The 17,413-nt window shown below is 37.1% G+C and overlaps 1 protein-coding gene across 1 annotated transcript; it reads left to right on the top strand.

Annotated features, from left to right (window-relative positions):
- Positions 1–62: 62 nt before the first annotated feature.
- On the top strand, positions 63–6,554 carry tspy (testis specific protein Y-linked). Its single transcript, XM_066644276.1, has 7 exons — positions 63–1,531; positions 1,974–2,051; positions 2,187–2,298; positions 2,442–2,596; positions 3,637–3,713; positions 3,885–4,006; positions 4,448–6,554. Exons 1-7 carry the CDS (start codon positions 581–583, stop codon positions 4,630–4,632), a joined length of 1,680 nt encoding a protein of 559 aa, XP_066500373.1. The 5' UTR covers positions 63–580; the 3' UTR covers positions 4,633–6,554.
- Positions 6,555–17,413: the final 10,859 nt, after the last annotated feature.

Below are 17,413 nucleotides of genomic sequence, written 5' to 3'. Positions count from 1 at the left end.
GAAATAATAAAATTGAGTTTTGAATCATAACTTTGCACATTGTTTTTAATGCATTTTTTTCGAATTGGACGGTTTTTTTTTATGCAAAACTCTCAAAAATAACGCGGTCAACGTTCGTGACGCGTTGGTTCTGTTCTGTGATTGGTTGGAATGTTTTGAGCGACGCGGATCAACCAATCGGGGCTTTGTTTTCCTGCTTCGTATGAAAAACAACGTATCTTCAGACAAATGGCGAACAGAAGGACGTATTATAAACAAATGCGCCGAATTAGAAATGAATGTGGAAACTGGAAATGTCCTGGATTTAAGTAGGAATTTTGAGTCGTTTTTATTTTTTCTGCGGCGGACATATACCGCAGTAATACTGGAGAGTGTAGTCCAGCAGTGGACATTTTGTAGAGTTAGCAGAGCCCTGGCTGAGCTAAAGCTAGGCCTGTGGTAAATTTACGCAGACTGGTGTAGCTAGCTGCTATGCGAACGGTTTTAGCGGGTTGGCGAATAAACATTAAATACATTAAATATACCACATTTAAAGCGAACGTTTAAACCTAAATTGAAATAGCGCTTTGGGTAGATTGACATGAGTTCAGCAGCGTCGGACAGCAATGAGACGCCCGAGAATAGGAAGAGAGGCGGAAGTCCTCGGCGGGAGTCGGAGAAGGACTGCCCGCTGTCAAAGCGCTCCAGAACAGGCGAGCAGGAGGTGGAAGGGCCACTCAGAGCTACACACGGCGGTGGCGCTAATGGTGGGGAACCCGCTGCTCAACGAGAGAAAGAGAATAAAGAAGAGCAGAATGTAACGGTACAATTGGCAGAAACCACAAGTGAGCCCGACGGCTCTATTGCTTTAGCAAGAAACCCTGGAGCTTCTTCAGCCGGAGTACGTAATAAGGACTACGAGCCCCGTGTTGCGCCTGAGAAGGAGCGCTCAGATTTTGCAGCGTTTGCCGCTGCCGAAGCGCTGGCTAGTCTCACTGGAGGTCACGACGATGTTAAAGAAATTCCCTGTTCATCTAAGCAAGCCCTAAACAACAGAAAAGATGAGTCAAGTCAGCCCAGCTGCTCCTCCAAACAGAGAGACAGGGAGAGAGAGAGGCAGAGAGACATAAACAGGGACAGGGCGAGAGAGAGGGCCAGGGGGCGGCACACGGAGGCGGCGGTGGCCGACAGCTCCTCGTCTCTGCTCGGTACCGCTGACCGAGACGGCGGAGGAGAACAAGAGGGCGATGAAGAGGACGAAGAGGATGACGACTCTCTCGCAGGGTCATCGTCTACAGCCAGCTCCTCTGTGGCGTCCGAGAATGAAGAGAACGAGGACGGAGAATGCGCGATCGTGGCGGTCAGGATGGCCCCGGAGGTGCGGCAGTCTGTGGCGCTACTGGCGCAAGTGCAGATGCGGTTAGACGCGCTGGAGAAGAAAGGAGCCCGGCTCCACCAGCGCCTGGAGCTCAAGCTCAGCCGCCAGCGGCGCCCTCACCTGGACCAGCGCGGCGCCATCACACACACCATCCCTGGTTTCTGGGTCACCGCCGTATCCTTTAAAACATGGGCTGCCCAAAGTGTGGCCTGCCAAAAAGTTACATTACTAACCCTATATCCCTCACTGAAAGACAGAACAGAGCCAAGGGGCAAATCTCGAGGCATGGCATAGTCAGGATGCTGTAAACTATATAGTGTACTTCCAGTGCAAAACTTTAAAAATAATTGTATCTACAAGCACACGTATAGTAATATTTCACTTGTCTTATATTTAAATATTAAAATAGAAAAAGAGATCATTATAGTTATTATGGATAAAAATGTATCTTACATTACAGTTTAGAAATAAAAATGTGTTGCCTGTTTTACAGTCTCATTTTCCCCACTGCAGTATCAATAAAACATTTTTTTTTGCAAAACCACATATATGAATTTTAGCAAGTCTGATGGGCCTGATTTTTTTTTCTGGTAATTAACTTAACATAATATTTTAGCTTCTCAACCACCCGCACCTGTCAGCACACATTGACGAGAATGATGAAGATGCACTCAGCTACATGACCAATTTGGAGGTGAAGTACTCTGTTCTGTGTGTCTGTTTTACTTTGGGGTAATTTTGTCTTTTGAGGGTTTTTTTTTGTTCTAACTCAAATGTATTTTTTAATCACATTTTAAATTGTGTCGTTGCTTTACTGTATCTTGTACAGATTGAGACATTCAAAAACAACAAACTTGGATACCGAATTTGCTTCCAATTCCGCCGGAATCCGTTTTTTCAGAACAAAGTTATAGTGAAAGAGCTCCACCTTGGAATGGGAGGTGAGATTACTAAAACTGTAACGACGTACACAATCACTACAGTTCTGTTCTTGTTTAGTGTGTGTGTGTGGTGTGTGTGTGTATATATATATATATATATATATATATATATATATTATTGCACAATTTGTCTTTCCCCTCAGGTTCTCCAGTGTCTTTCTCAAATCCAATTCTTTGGCATCGTGGCCAGAATCTAACAGGAAATGGAGAACCGCGGCGAACGGCACAAGGAGTATATCAGAGTTTCTTTCACTGGTTTAGTGACCACAGCACTCCTGGAAGGGATGAGATAGCACAGGTGCAGTATTTCTTATTTTTTGGAAAAGGTGTAATGTAATCTTGTACACCATGTCCAGTGCAAATATGGTATATTACAAAGATTTTCATGTAGTGCTGGTAAGCACATGTATTTGAAACTTTAAGGAGCTATAGGGCTGGCAAGGCAAGGCAAGGCAAATGAATGTGCAAACACATACACAAATTAATGTTAAGTTTTTTACACTAATTAATCATTTTACCAAATTTGGCCACAACTTTCCCCCGTAATTCACAATTTAGTCTAGTGATGTATTAGTAGTTTTATGTAGAGATGTAAGTGTGATGCTGAAATATATATTAAATGTCATAACTGATTCTCTTCTCACAAACACACACACAAATTGTTTCCATGTTCGAGCCACAAGCTGCACTGTAACATAAATTTTCTCATTAAAGCCTCTGTGACTGATGCAAAAGCTCTCCCTTTTTCTCAGAAAATTAAAAGACTCAATCTGAGATATTCTAATAACGTTTTTCTGTTGTTAATAATGTTTCAGTTTTCATGCATATCACACTACACATTTAACTCCCTCCCAAAAACAGAGGTACTATCATGTTAACTTTATTAATGTGATTATATTTTTAAAGAGATATAATCGATTTTTTTCAGACAATTGTGTAAGAAATTAGTTCCTTTTTTTATCGATAGACAGCATTAAAAATCAAAATTCAAAATGCTGTGTAGTCCAGAACTAGGCTTAATCCCTGGGAAACCATCCCTTAATGATTAAGGGCATTTAGAAACTTTTAACGTGTAAGCCTACTGGATACAATAGTGGGACAACATTGAATTCCAGCCTAGATATACAGTATGAGCATAAAAAACAATTGTTGGCATGAGAGTGAAAATGATGTAGGAGCTGTTGTCAATGATTGACTGATGAGACTAGACTTTACTGAAAATAAAACTGCTCATGGTTCATTATATATATATATATATATATATATATATATATATATATATATATATATATATATATATTCACCAGTGAAGGCTTGTGTCATATTGTGCTTCTGTAGATCCTGAAGGATGATCTGTACAGAAACCCTCTTAGGTACTATCTGACTCCGTTGTGGGAACCACGACAAAATGGCAGGTACTAAAACACTCTATTCCCATATCTTGCACATATATTAATTTTTGGCATATAACAGAAATTTTGAAATCAGATTTCTGCCTGATTTTCGACCTGTGTGTCATTGTTATTTATTCAGCTACTCAGAGAGTAATTTTCACATTTTAATCCACTGTAAAAATATTTTTACAGCACACCTAAACCACCAGACAACAGTAATGGAGACGAGTGTGTAATAATCTCAGATTCAGATGATGACCAGGAAGTGGACAGCCAAGACAAACAGGAAGAAGAGGATGACAGTCGAGTTGCAGGTGAATACATGATTTTTGAATATTCAGGGAATGTACTCTATGCAAAAGCTATTAATAAAGTTATTCATTTATACATTTTAATTTTAGAATCTTTTACATTTATTCAATAAATATTTGCCCTGTTTTGACCAAAAACAAGTGTTTTCCCAGATAATTTATTTTCTGTGTTTTACTAAGTTAATGAATGTTGTCCCCTCTCCAAACAAGATCCAAACATTTGTTATTTCTAAAGGAGTACACCTCTTGCTGAAACATTTGCGGTTGAGGAGAAAACACAAACATTAAATGCCGTCTTTGTTTGCCATGTATCACTCATCAAAGCTAAGCAAACTTTGAGGACAAATAGAATACATGTTAGTCCTTCTAATTGGTCATCATAAAAATTTTAGGATTTGCAGTACATAATCTTTATAATTTCTGTACCTCTCTCAAATCTGTCAGGTCCTGGTGACAGTGACCAGGAGGCAGGGGATTCCTCTTTTGAGGAGAGGGAGGAGGAGGAACTGGATGTAGAGGAGGTGGAAGATTCCCGTGACTCAGCTGGCTGTGAGGACAGGCAGGGAGATCAAGAAGACAAAGAGGAAGATATTGATGTCAATGAAGATGATGAAGAAGAGACTAGCTAATAACAGTACTTAAAGCATGTTCGATTTTATGCAGATAAAGCTTGCTTAGATATATTCTTCATGTAAATGAAGAAGTCATTAGGGCATTGTTATGGCAAGTAACACGAGGTAGCTATAAAATATCTGTTATCTCAGGATGTATTGTTAGTACATCCAGATTCTTCAGGATGAAGTATGTCTCCATGCTTAGAGTGAGGTTGGATCTTGCAATCATTGTAGAACTTAATGAAATTTCCTTGCAATATAAAATTTTTAGTATTTTTTCAAAAGTTTAAACCAGGAAGTGACTGCGAGTTGTACAGATGGCATCATGTCATTATCACTGTCTTTGCTGATAATGGATAAAAATCTCACTAAAAGCACTCACTAAAATATAGATTTTTGAGGAAATTTTCATACGTATTATGTACAGATGTTATTCATCCTTATTTCTTGAGGCATAGTCTCTACATCCTTTCTTTTTCCACTTTTCATGTTATTATGCCAAGTCACAAAATATAGGCTTTAATAGACCATAATGACCAACCTTGTGGCCAGATATTTGTTTGTCCTTAATACATTTTTTATTTTTTATTTTATATTACTTTTTTTTAGCTAAACAGACAACTGCTGTAACCTAACCTAACCAAGTGAATGTGCCCCGTAGAATATTCCTATATTCCTACTTGCCCAATGGCATGGTGTTAATGTGTGTTTTTTTCCCCCCTCCAATTTGCAAAAACAATTTTGCAAAATGTTTACTGCACAAAATATTAGACCCACCAGCCTGGCTCAGATTTTTTTTTTACACTGAATTAGATTACCTCTATGCATACGATTTATACAGATAACACTGCAAAATTCCAGATCTGTTCTTTGCAAATTTGTTCACCAGTTTTTAAATAATTTTTGGTAATTATGCTCAAGGTGTGCATACTAAACATATGTAACCATTTCAGATGCATGTAGTTCTGAACCAAAACTGGACCACTCAGGGATGTTTATTACAGTGACTCTGTTCCATAAATGTTTTTTGTGTAAAAAATAGAAAAAAAAAAAAACATACGCTCCTTTGTTCATGTTGATCTCACTTGTTAATTCAGTTGCATAGACATATTTCAAAACATGGCAATCTTTTTATCTTGTCATCATAAGCAGCTAATTATCTGACACCTCTCCTGCCATGATGCAAATATTAACTTTCCGTGGCACGGATGCCAATAAGTTTTAGTGTCAGTTTCAGTATATTTCCTAATAGATGTCAGCACACTGTCATTACACATGCATGAAAATGCTATAAGCAGTCACATACATTAACAAACATATTGTTTTGTCATGTAAATAAAAGCCCTCATTAGGGCAAATGACCTGATCATCAGTGTAGACTATGTCCAATTTTTGTGTTATTGGATGTTTATTCAGAAAACATTAATACATTCACATGTCTGAATTTGTGCAGAAAAAGTTTTGTAGTGAAATTTATTTTCTCTGACATTTCCATGGATAAGCTGTTGTTCTGGTTTGATTTCATTCTTGGCTCTAGTCATCTTTCATGGGTTTGTTTTTTTTTAATTTATTTATTATTTTTTTCTGTAATGAATCAACTTTTAGCACAATATTTTTTCATTGTTTTGGCGCTTTGAAAGAGCTTGATATTTGACCTTTGTTTGGTGAAGTGTTCAAATAATGTTTAAATAACTACACTAAATAACTAGGATATAGACTTTTAAAGCAAACAGGATTTACTGTAAGTGTGATCCTCAATCCTCATAAGAAAGGGTTTATTATTTGTTATTTTCAATTTTTGAAATAATTTGACCTAAAATTCCAGAAAGGAAAGATATTTTTGTGTGGTAATATTTTATAGCATAAAAATAATTTTTAAATATATGGTATGGTTTGTCTTTTGTTTTAAAATAAAGTCTTGCATTTAAATCATAATTTTGAACAATGGATTCTTTTTTCTCTCCTGTTACAAGATTGCCAGGAATAAGAAAACTGTAGGAGAATGTCTATCACTTCAGGGTCCTGCTTGGTGGATTTTTACTGAATTTTCCTCTTTAGTTACATTATCACTAGTGTATTACTTGGTGTAATTGCCTGCCCCTGTATTTTGTTGTCAAGACTGAACAGGTTACACAAGGTTCTTTTACAGTGGATTAAATGTCAAACTAAACCTTATGTTGCTTCAGGTGCCTTATGATTTTGACGTAAAGTAATTTTTACAGTGTTTCTGTAATATAATGTCCACTGTGTGTGCTCGGTAGTGGTATAAAGGTTACATTTTTATTAGAACTGTGCTCAATAACTTACACATTTTCAAATTGCAATTATATCAAATTCTTTACCACATAGGTTTTTCATTATTATTTTTTTTATTATAAAACATTTGGCATATCAAGTGAGTTTTACATTTTTGTAATAAAGCTGTTACAGACAATGAATTCCTGAACTATATGTAATTACATTATTTGAACATAAATGGGCGGGGCTAAAGCGCAATAGGATATTCATACCGCAGGGGTCACGAATAGGCGAACCAGACGCAATCCTATCCGGACATGGACCTGTAACTGATAAACAATTAAGAGCTGTTCAATTTTGAACAGTGTGTTTGTTTTAAGTTGTTTGACTCTTCTAGTCATTACGGTTCAACTGTTCCAGGGAACTCACAGACTAATCGCATGCGTTTCTGCATATCACACGTGCGTTATGAGCGCAGTGACTCGAATGAGTGACACATACATAGGGCGGGGCTCCGGACACCAATAAAAATAACACTGGTGCCGTGAATAAACTTCTTTTGGGACACTTTCGGGACCGCAAAGCTGTGTGAAGTAAACCTTAAAAATAAGGGACCGATTACCGGTTGAAATACTCATAACGCTGTACATGAATTCTGTTTACGGATGAAGTCCCGTCCTTCGTCCTAAAGAGCCAATCAGTTTGCTGTTAACGGATAAAGTCCCGCCTTCCAGCAATAAGAGCCTATCAGATTGCTGTTTATGAAAACGCAGTAAAGTCAACTACAACAACAAGGAAAGTTATTAGAGACTTTTTACATATGCATTTTTTAAAATCATTGTTTTATTTGTAAATTTTATTAAAATGATATAGGGACATTTATTTAGAGTATTTGTTAATTATAATTATTTAGAAATCTTGTTGAAATATGTTGAAATTTAATTTAAAGTGTAAATTGATTGGATATTCAGTTGTTAACTACATAAAATGATGCTATAACTATAAGGCTGTTTTAATGTACAGGATATAGTACTGATCATAATGCAAGGTATACATGATGTTCCGGACCTTATCTTGAGAAAATGTACCCTAACTGGACCTTGAATTTTAATTAATTACCCCTGATATGTACAAACGTATGGGGATATATTTCCTAATCATTGAATTCAACTGTTTCATTCAGGCCCATTGCCACAGGTGTGTAAAAGCAAGCACCAAAACATGCACTCTACAAATATTTGTGAAAGTATGGATTGTTCTGAAGAGCTCACTGAATTCTGTGGAGGACGAACTCTATATTAATGCTTATAGTTTTAAAATGTTAGTATAATCTGTCCCAGAAACTGTTCTACTTTGTACCTCCAAAAGGGGGCAATATCTTCAAAATTATACGCAAGAAGACAGCTCGGCCTTCTGAGATAAAGCTTCTGTGAAAATCTTATTTATAAAATGGCAATATAAAAAAGTTTTCCACTCATACATTCAATTTTGGCCTCAGATTAAAAATTAAATATAAAAAGAATCCAATTTGCATTTGCAATCTGGTAAACTAATATTGAAATTTCACTTATACAAATGTGGTTTATACTTACAGCTGTTAGCACTGTATAATGTGAAATAGAGCAATAAAGCAATTTATCTGTCTGTGTTTATATATTTTCGTTCCGTCCATTTTCGTATTCAATCCATTTTACTTTTACACCGGTTTTAGTTTCCACTCCTTTTCATTTGGCATCAGTTTTGGTTTTATACCCATTTTCGTTGTTATTGTTCACATTATACACTATAAACATAGCTGTAAACATAACTCTTCGGTGCCATGTTCTTTTTATTATTATTATTAAGCCGAAGATTTGCCCTGATGTGTTGATTGACAGGTGGTAAAGACAATAAAAGGTAAATGAAATTCAGAATGCATTTCCAGTTGTGTTCTGATGTGACATTACATGGTTGCATTGTTTACTGTATAAGAACATGAACATGTTAATCCAGATTGGGAAATGCATTTTAATTTATATAATGATACTTGTAATGCATATCTGTGTAAGTGAAATAGTACTAGTTCACCGGATTGCTAATTTTGATTGGACTATTGAATATTCACTTATGAACCTACCTACCTCAGAAATTAAATTAGTTTTATTATTGTTGCTGAATATTGTAGGTGGTAAATAAACATTTCACCTATGTTTTACAGGATTAATATGAAAAACCATTCCATAAGCAGTCCACCTTTTTTGGTCTGCAGTGCCCTTTTCTTGTTATGTGAGTTTGAAGTGCCCCTATTCCCTTGTCTCCTACACTGTAGATGTGGGTATGTGAGATACTCCATAAAAAGACAGCATAAAAATGAATTCTTACACTGCTATCTTCATTCTGGCTTAAACAAACCACTTATAGCAAGTACTGTATTCTTTTATTATCTGTAGTTTGATTTTGACTGTCTTCCAACAGGTATACAAACTCATTTCCAAAACATTGGGACATTTGGAGAAATGCAATAAAAACTAGAATCTGATTGCAAAATAGTTGTATATTTTATTATATAATTCAATAGATTTTTATCATTTTAATAGAATACTATTTAATATTAAAATTTCTACAATAAGCAGGATAATTTCAAAGGTATGAAATAAGCATCCACCTGAAGCCCAGGCTTTACAAGCAAAGATAGATCATGATTCACCACTTCTTTGCCAAGACTTTGTGAGAGACTATCAAACAGCAGAAAATAAGTGTTTTCTTGCAAGAATTTAGGTCATTCACCATCTATTGTGCGCAATATATTCTAAAGATATTCAGAAAATCTTGAGAAAACTTTGTAGAGCAAGGCTAGAAACTTCTACTAAATTAACGTGACCTTCAAGACCTCAGACAGCACTGCATGCGGAATCATCATGTAATAAATAAAGACACATGGGCTTGAGAGTATTTTGGAAAACTGTCGTTTCATAAAGCAGTCTACTGCTGCAGCAATAAATGTAGAAAGTCATACATCAATATGAAAATAAAAATCAAGTGCATGTATTAAGAGAAAAAAAGTGAAGTGTCTGGAAAGTTAATATTACCCAGGTGGGGAAAATGGCAAACAATAGTGGGCATAAAATGTTTTAAACAAATATTCTTCAGTTTACTCCCTATAAAAGAACTTCCACATTTTTACCTCCTGAACTTAGCACTAGCAAAATTGTAATTTGCCTCTTTGCCTTAACCAGTAGCACAGAGCTTGATATAAGTGAGGTCAATATGTGATGAATGTTAGATACACGCAACACTTTTACTTATGCAAACAGCCTTGAGCCAGGCATTTTTGGGCAGGCCTCAACAGAAGGAGGTGGATGTTGCAATGGTACACTTCAACATGCTCGATTCCTGGCTTAATGTGACGCTATAAATATTCCACCCGCAAAGACCTGCCCAAGTCTCAAATATGGCACAGTCAGGCATGCATTTAAGATCTGGGCCCTTTTATATAAGGGGTTATGGATGTTAAGCACACATTTATTATGCACATTGGATCTGCCCTACAGTGAATACCAGCAAATATATGATCCTTCCTCAGTATTTGAGTTCTGATGTCAGTGTACATCACTGACACTGGTCTAACTGGTCTGTGTTTGTTCATTTCATTTACTGTACGTTACGGTCTTTTCTGTATGACTACAAAGACAACAGGGAGAGATTGATAAGGACTACGTAAATAAATCACTCTTTCAATTTTTCATGTAGTGTAAATAAAATGATTATTGGGAGAGAGGAGAGCCATCTAAAGAACATATCAGTGGACAGTTCTTTAAAGGAACACAGCATCATATGTTTGTGATATGTGTCTTACATCATGGGTAGTTGTCATGACACTTGTGGTGGAAAATTGTGACAGAAACACTCTTGCTGAGTAAAGTTAGAAACATGTATTTTTATATGTTAATAGATTATGCAGTTCCCTCTGCAAAATGTTTGACTGGGGAGATAACAACCTAAGATGTATTGTTGAGAACAATATTTATTTATCAACAAAACCAATAAATTGATCACCCCAGAGCCCTGACCTCAACATCATTTAATGTATTTGTAAATTCTTGGATTGTGAGAAAAGCTGCCAAATTTTGGGACAGAGCTTTAAAAGTATTCAAAAAACATCTGTAGATTTCTTTAAAAAAACTGAAGACATGTGTTTGTACAAAATGGATTCAATAAATACAAATCAAGATATCTGTAAAATGTCCTGTTACACTGGTTTCTGTTCAATTATTATTGTTGTTTGTTTTGAAAACTCAGTGAAAGGGTGCTCTCTGGATTTGGCACAGGGGGTGGAATACAAAGATTTGTCTGAAGGGGAAACAAAGAATGAAATATGATGGAAAGAGTGAGAGAAAGTGATGGATGGTGTATGAGAGATTAATAAGGACATTTATTAGCTGGGCCTCTATGTGCCAGACTGGGGAATAGATAAATGATTGTGAACAGAAAGAAAAAGCAGCAGCAGCTTCATGCCCTCCTCTCCATCCTCTCCATTCAGACCACGACTGGGCTTTTGTTGTACACTAAGTGTACACAAAGAAACTTCAAAGAGTTAAGAACACACAGAAGATCAATGGCTGGATGTTAACACACTCACCAAGGAATGCCATTGTGTGATGTCATTCAAAAGCAATAAACGGTCTCCGTAAGGGTAAACAAAGTGTGTATAGGTCAGTGTGGGCATACAGCATACACTTTTCCTCTTACACTGGGCCCCTTAAAAAATAGCCCAGCACACACAGCTGAAGTTGCAATGGGCTGTTTAATGCACGCTAAAGAGAGCAAGGCACCCCCCCAACACACACACACACTAGGACACACAAAAACACTGTCTCTCTCTCTCTCTCTCTCTTTCTCTCACATACCTCCACACATCTCAGTGGGACTTTTATCAGCCCAAAATCACTGGAAAGAGCATCCATCTTTAATGAGGCAGGGCATTACCAGGCCGCTCTACTGTGGCCCCCCGAAGGCGGACGCTTAAGTGCTGACAGATTTATCCCCAAAGACAGATGTACAGGACGCTCCCACACTCGCAGCCTTTTCACATTCCCCTGCTCCCTTGGTCTTGCTATGCTAGCAGTACTTTACTAGGTTAGCACATAATAGTGCCACACTCCCAGTACCTGTGTTGTTTCTGATTCTTAACATAAGAATTAAGCCTTATAATAATGACAAAAACATCTCATAATTATGAGAAAACCTTTCATGACTGTGTGAGACCCTAACAATTAAGTATCTCACTATCAAGGCTTAAAATGACTTGGTGTCAGAGACGTCAATATATTTGAATGTTATGCTAAACAGGGACTAAGCTTGTAGCAACTAGAGATGGAAATTTCGGCTCTTTTTGGGGAGCCGGCTCTTTTGGCTCCTAAATGGCTCTTTGTTTTACCACTTATTTCCACTGGTACAAAACAATATTACCTACATTTTACATGACTATATGGACAAGATATTATTGTTCAATATTAAAAACAATAAATAGTGTTGCAATGGCCAATTGTTTTTATGGCTGTCTTGTAATAACTCACTGATTGCACTCACACATTCAATTGTATAAATAACTGGATTTTTATTTAAACACCTTAATAAACAATCACTTGTAAACTCTGAAATATAGCCAATGGATCCCAAAAGGTGGGTATTACAAAATAGCTTATTAAATTAAATAATCATCCATTTCTGGGTAATAAAATAAACAAATACAAAGTGCAAAACAGCAGCATTCAACGATAGTGATTAAAACAACCAAACTGTCAACAAACATTTAACTGATTTAACATTTTCTTCAACTATTTTTTGGAAGGCAGATTGGCATTCAGGAAAACCAAGTGTCTCAGCTTGGAGGGTTGGAGCTTGCTTGTTGTTCTCTGATTGGTTGAATGACAAGCCTTAGAAAAAAATGGCTCGGTCTTAGACGGGAGCCGGCTCTCATCGTCAACTTACAAGAGCCGGCTCTTTGAACCGGTTCGTTTGCGACCGACACATCACTAGTAGCTAACATAAATGGGAGGTCGAAAATAGACAAACTGATATCACCTATTAATTCCGGTAATGATACTGTAATGTAAATATATTTAATGTAATTTTACTAAACTGTTAAAAAAATTGTTGGTTTGGGAGCTGAAACACCTGTTAACCATCTACTCTCGGGGGTTGACTTTGTGTCATATGTTCCACTGCATCAGAAAAAAGAAGAAGTATCTGCTCTTTCTTCCTCAGAGACTGTGGATGTTTCTGGAACTAACGCTTTGCATTTTATGAGTTAGTTGCTGGGCTGAGGTACACTTTGTTTGGCTATGAAAGCCTGCTGTTTGTTATATTAAAAATGAATTCTGTACTGAAGCAAATTTCTTTAATTAAATTTCTGTGCGGGGTGGCACGGTGGTGCAGCAGGTAGTGTCGCAGTCACACAGCTCCAGGGACCTGGAGGTTGTGGGTTCGATTCCCGCTCCGGGTGACTGTCTGTGAGGAGTTTGGTGTGTTCTCCCCGTGTCCGCGTGGGTTTCCTCCGGGTGACTGTCTGTGAGGAGTTTGGTGTGTTCTCCCCGTGTCCACGTGGGTTTCCTCCGGGTGCTCCTGTTTCCTCCCACAGTCCAAAAACACACGTTGGTAGGTGGATTGGTGACTCAAAAGTGACCGTAGGGCTGAGTGTGTGTGTGTTACCCTGTGAAGGACTGGCGCCCCCTCCAGGTTGTATTCCTGCCTTGCGCCCAATGATTCCAGGTAGGCTCTGGACCCACCGTGACCCTGAATTGGATAAGCGGTTACAGATAATGGATGGATGGATGGAAATTTCTGTGCTTTCAGTTATCAGCTTCTCTTACATTGATGACCACAAATATAGCATAACTAGCTAGCTTTCGGCAATATAGCATATTTATTGTTTAGGCCACAAGAAGCTTAGCTCTTTACTGACGGAAATGTCTCTCTCCCTCTCTCCATTACTCTTTCTTTGGTTTCATTTTAGCAAGGTGTGTGCCACTAACAATTCCCAACAACACAGAGATTACATGGGCAGGAGAGTCAAACAACTCAAACATGCTCTAGGGAAAAAAGCTGTTGGCATGTCTGGTTTTCCTGGTTTTTATGGCCCTGACTCTTCTACCAGGGGAAGTGGTTGGAAGAGGTGATGTCCAGGATGGGAGGGGTCAGCTGAAATTTTGCCAGTTCACTTCATCACTCTGCTGTAGTAGATGTGCTGAAGCATTGGCAGACCACAACCAATGACAACTTCTCTGTTGTCCTGATTATTCACTGGAGTTTGGCTACTTACTTGTGAGGTGGAGGGTTCTTTGCTGTGTTTTCTTGACTGAGGAGATCATGTTCCTCTCTCACTTAAGGTCCCTGGATATGGCTATAGCCCCTCTAACACATGTCAGGTAACTAAATCACTGCTTAGTATATTACAGTACTGATTACAATCACATAACTGACTTTAATTTCATTACGATTAAGGTATTGCGTTGGCATTACAGGTATTGAGTCTGCCACATATCTACATGATCCTAGGGTTGTGGGTTTCAACCAAGCCTCGGGTCACTCTCTGTGAGGTGTTTGGTGTGTTCTTCTCGTATCTGTGTGGGTTTCCTCTGGATGCTCTGGTTTCTTCCCATGGTCCAAAAACAAGAGGGTGGATTGGCTGTGATGGACATGGACTGGCCCCCTGTCTACGGTGTGTTTCTGCCTTGTGTCCAATGACTCTATATAGTCTGCAGACCTACCTCAACACTAAACAAGATGAAATGATTGAATGAATATGAATAAATATAATAATGTATGAATAAATAACTTACATTATTTTATTTAATATTTCAGTTTTATGACTTAAGATCTAATTATAAAGACTTATGGTATAATTATTATTATATACTAATTGAGTTTTGTAAGCTAATATTGTGTCCAAAAAAAATACCCCCACAAAACCTCTTCAAAATTACTCTGTATGTATAAATAAATAAATAAATAAATAAATAAATTGAATGAATTAAATGAACAATTTGCATTCAGTGTTTTCATTAATTTAACCTCTTCCTTCACTCAGCTCTGTTGAATATTGTTTGGAGTATTTGAGCACCCCTGAGCTATTAATGCACATTTTATGAGACGATACCTTCATGAAATCTATGACCTTTATGAGATCTTTATGAGTATCTTCAAATTGCAAAATGTCTTATGATTAATGATTAATATCACAATTACATAAAAATATTACAATATTTCTTAAAATGTGAACGTGATTTTGTTTCATTTTTGAATATAAAAGCTGCTGTACTGTGTCAAAGTGACCTCTAACAGTTTTGCAAACTATGAGGATTAAAGAATTTTTGACTGGTGAGATTTGGCATGTTTGATGTTGCTGTTTTAAGGTGACCCAGTACAGACACAGCACATGCTCCTACATGCATGAAGGCAAAAACTCACACAGACACGCACACACACACACGTATAAATACATTCTTGGGAACATACACAATGGATGAAGGTCACATGACATGTGTTTTCATAACTCTTGTTCCTCTGATCCTTATTTAAGCTCAGTATTTAGTGTTTACTCCTGCACCTTTGAGACTGCACTGACACTTTGACAAGTGTGAAAATTCTATATTTAAACTACTTTTTAAAAAGCTGTTGATTTGAAGCACTGCTATTTTCTACTGGCCAAATCCCTTTAGGAAGTCTCTAATTATTATATAAATAATGTGTAAACCGCACATGCCTAGCAAACTGAATTTATTCAAAATAATTGATATAGTTGCTCTTGAAACCTAGCAGAAAAATACAACCCAGCCAGTACTAAAACAATCAAATATGGATCTGTTCAAACTTTAAAAGGCATAATATTCATAGACATAAAATATCTACATATATACACACCTATATGTATATATACTGTTCTAGCTTTATAATAAGAGCCGTTTGGGTGACCTGCATGAATGCGATTGACTGACTCTGTGAATGGGGATCGTGTGCCATTGTGGGTGAACATCGCACGGAAACATGAACTTAAAACTCACATTAGTCACTTCCTCTCTGAGGAAAATAAAGGATGCCTCCCACAAGGAGAGAGAAAGACAAGAAACCACCTCCACATCCGCATGACAAAAAAGAAAGAAAGCAGACAGTTAACAGGCACACCTCAAAGCTAGATTTACAAAGACTGTGTTCACTGTTTAAACAGCAATGGTCAGTGGCTTGGACATAATTAGGCAGAAAGGGGGCACAGAAAAAAACTATAATGCAGGACAGATCTCAGAAACACTGAGCTATAAGAGTCTCACTAATTAAGTTTGTAAAAAAAAATCCTTAAATAAATGTAAAACATCCAGCAGAAGTTACTAGCCTACAAAAAGTCAACAGGTGGAAAAATAAACAAACAAACAAATTATTAAACAAAAATGTAAAGTTTTATATTACATTCAGTACAAGTAGTACATTCAGAGTCTAACAGACATAGAAACTAACTGCTGTATTATTTGGCTGAAGTTAATATTAAAGCTTAAAATGCAAGATGTAGTAGTAATTTCAAAGCAGTCCAAATGCAAACAGAACCCAGTTAAATGACAAGCACTACCAAATGGAATTTGTAATTCAGTGTTAGTTAGTCTATGTGAGTCTAGTTAGTCTATATGCTTGAGTAAAGTGCAGTTTAACAACAGAATAATGACCTAACTAGTTATTACCCAAAGCAACTAATCAAACTACTAACTACCAAAGTTACTAAAAAAAGTTAATTTATAACCTGTTGTTTAAAGGAATTCATGAAATTGGAGCAGGCCTGTAGTCTCTCCATTGGTGGCCATTTGTTTTGAAGACACACAGACACAGTATTACACAGCAGGGAAGTTCATACATTGGCCAATGTGTAGTGACATTTCAATAGGCCACGCAGTTCACAAAGTGAATAGACACCAAAGGCTCTTTGAGACTACATTACTGACTCTCTATGCACGAGAAAATCTTTTCAACAAACCCTTCCCCCCTTTGGTGGCTTTTTGTCTCCGTTGTCGTTAGTCCCCCAAACGCAAAGTGAAGAATCTGGAGAATTTTTGGACACTTTCTTGTGGCACTTTCTAAAGGTCTCAGTCGGGTACTTGCACTTCTGCTCAAAACATTTGACAGCTGTCAGTCAAAACACAGTCTGGTGTAAGATGGTATATGATACATATATAGGCCTAATGACTTGAACCACGCTAACGATTAAGGTGTCGTAGTTATTCCAGTTAAGCTACTAAACTGTTTGGAAACAAACCAGCTTCTATTACAGAATAGAAGAGTTCTATTCTGTCTGAGTTTTGTCTGAATATGCTCACAAATTATTCAGAACAGAATCAGAGGAGCAGAATGTGTATTTTTTTGCACAGGGTTGAATAATTTAAAACATTTTGGACAGATTTAAAATATAAAATACATACTATATATTTTGTCATTTTGTATGTGTATAGATTAACTTTGGTGGTGATATAGTTCCTCAGCCAAATGAGAAATATATTTTGTCATTGGTGTTTTATTAATTTGATTTATTTTGTTAAAT

The sequence above is a fragment of the Hoplias malabaricus genome, chromosome 14, assembly GCF_029633855.1.
Source record: "Hoplias malabaricus isolate fHopMal1 chromosome 14, fHopMal1.hap1, whole genome shotgun sequence".
In the NCBI taxonomy this organism is placed as follows: domain Eukaryota; kingdom Metazoa; phylum Chordata; class Actinopteri; order Characiformes; family Erythrinidae; genus Hoplias; species Hoplias malabaricus.
Note: the sequence above shows the minus strand (reverse complement) of the source record. Positions and strands in the feature narration are given on the sequence as shown.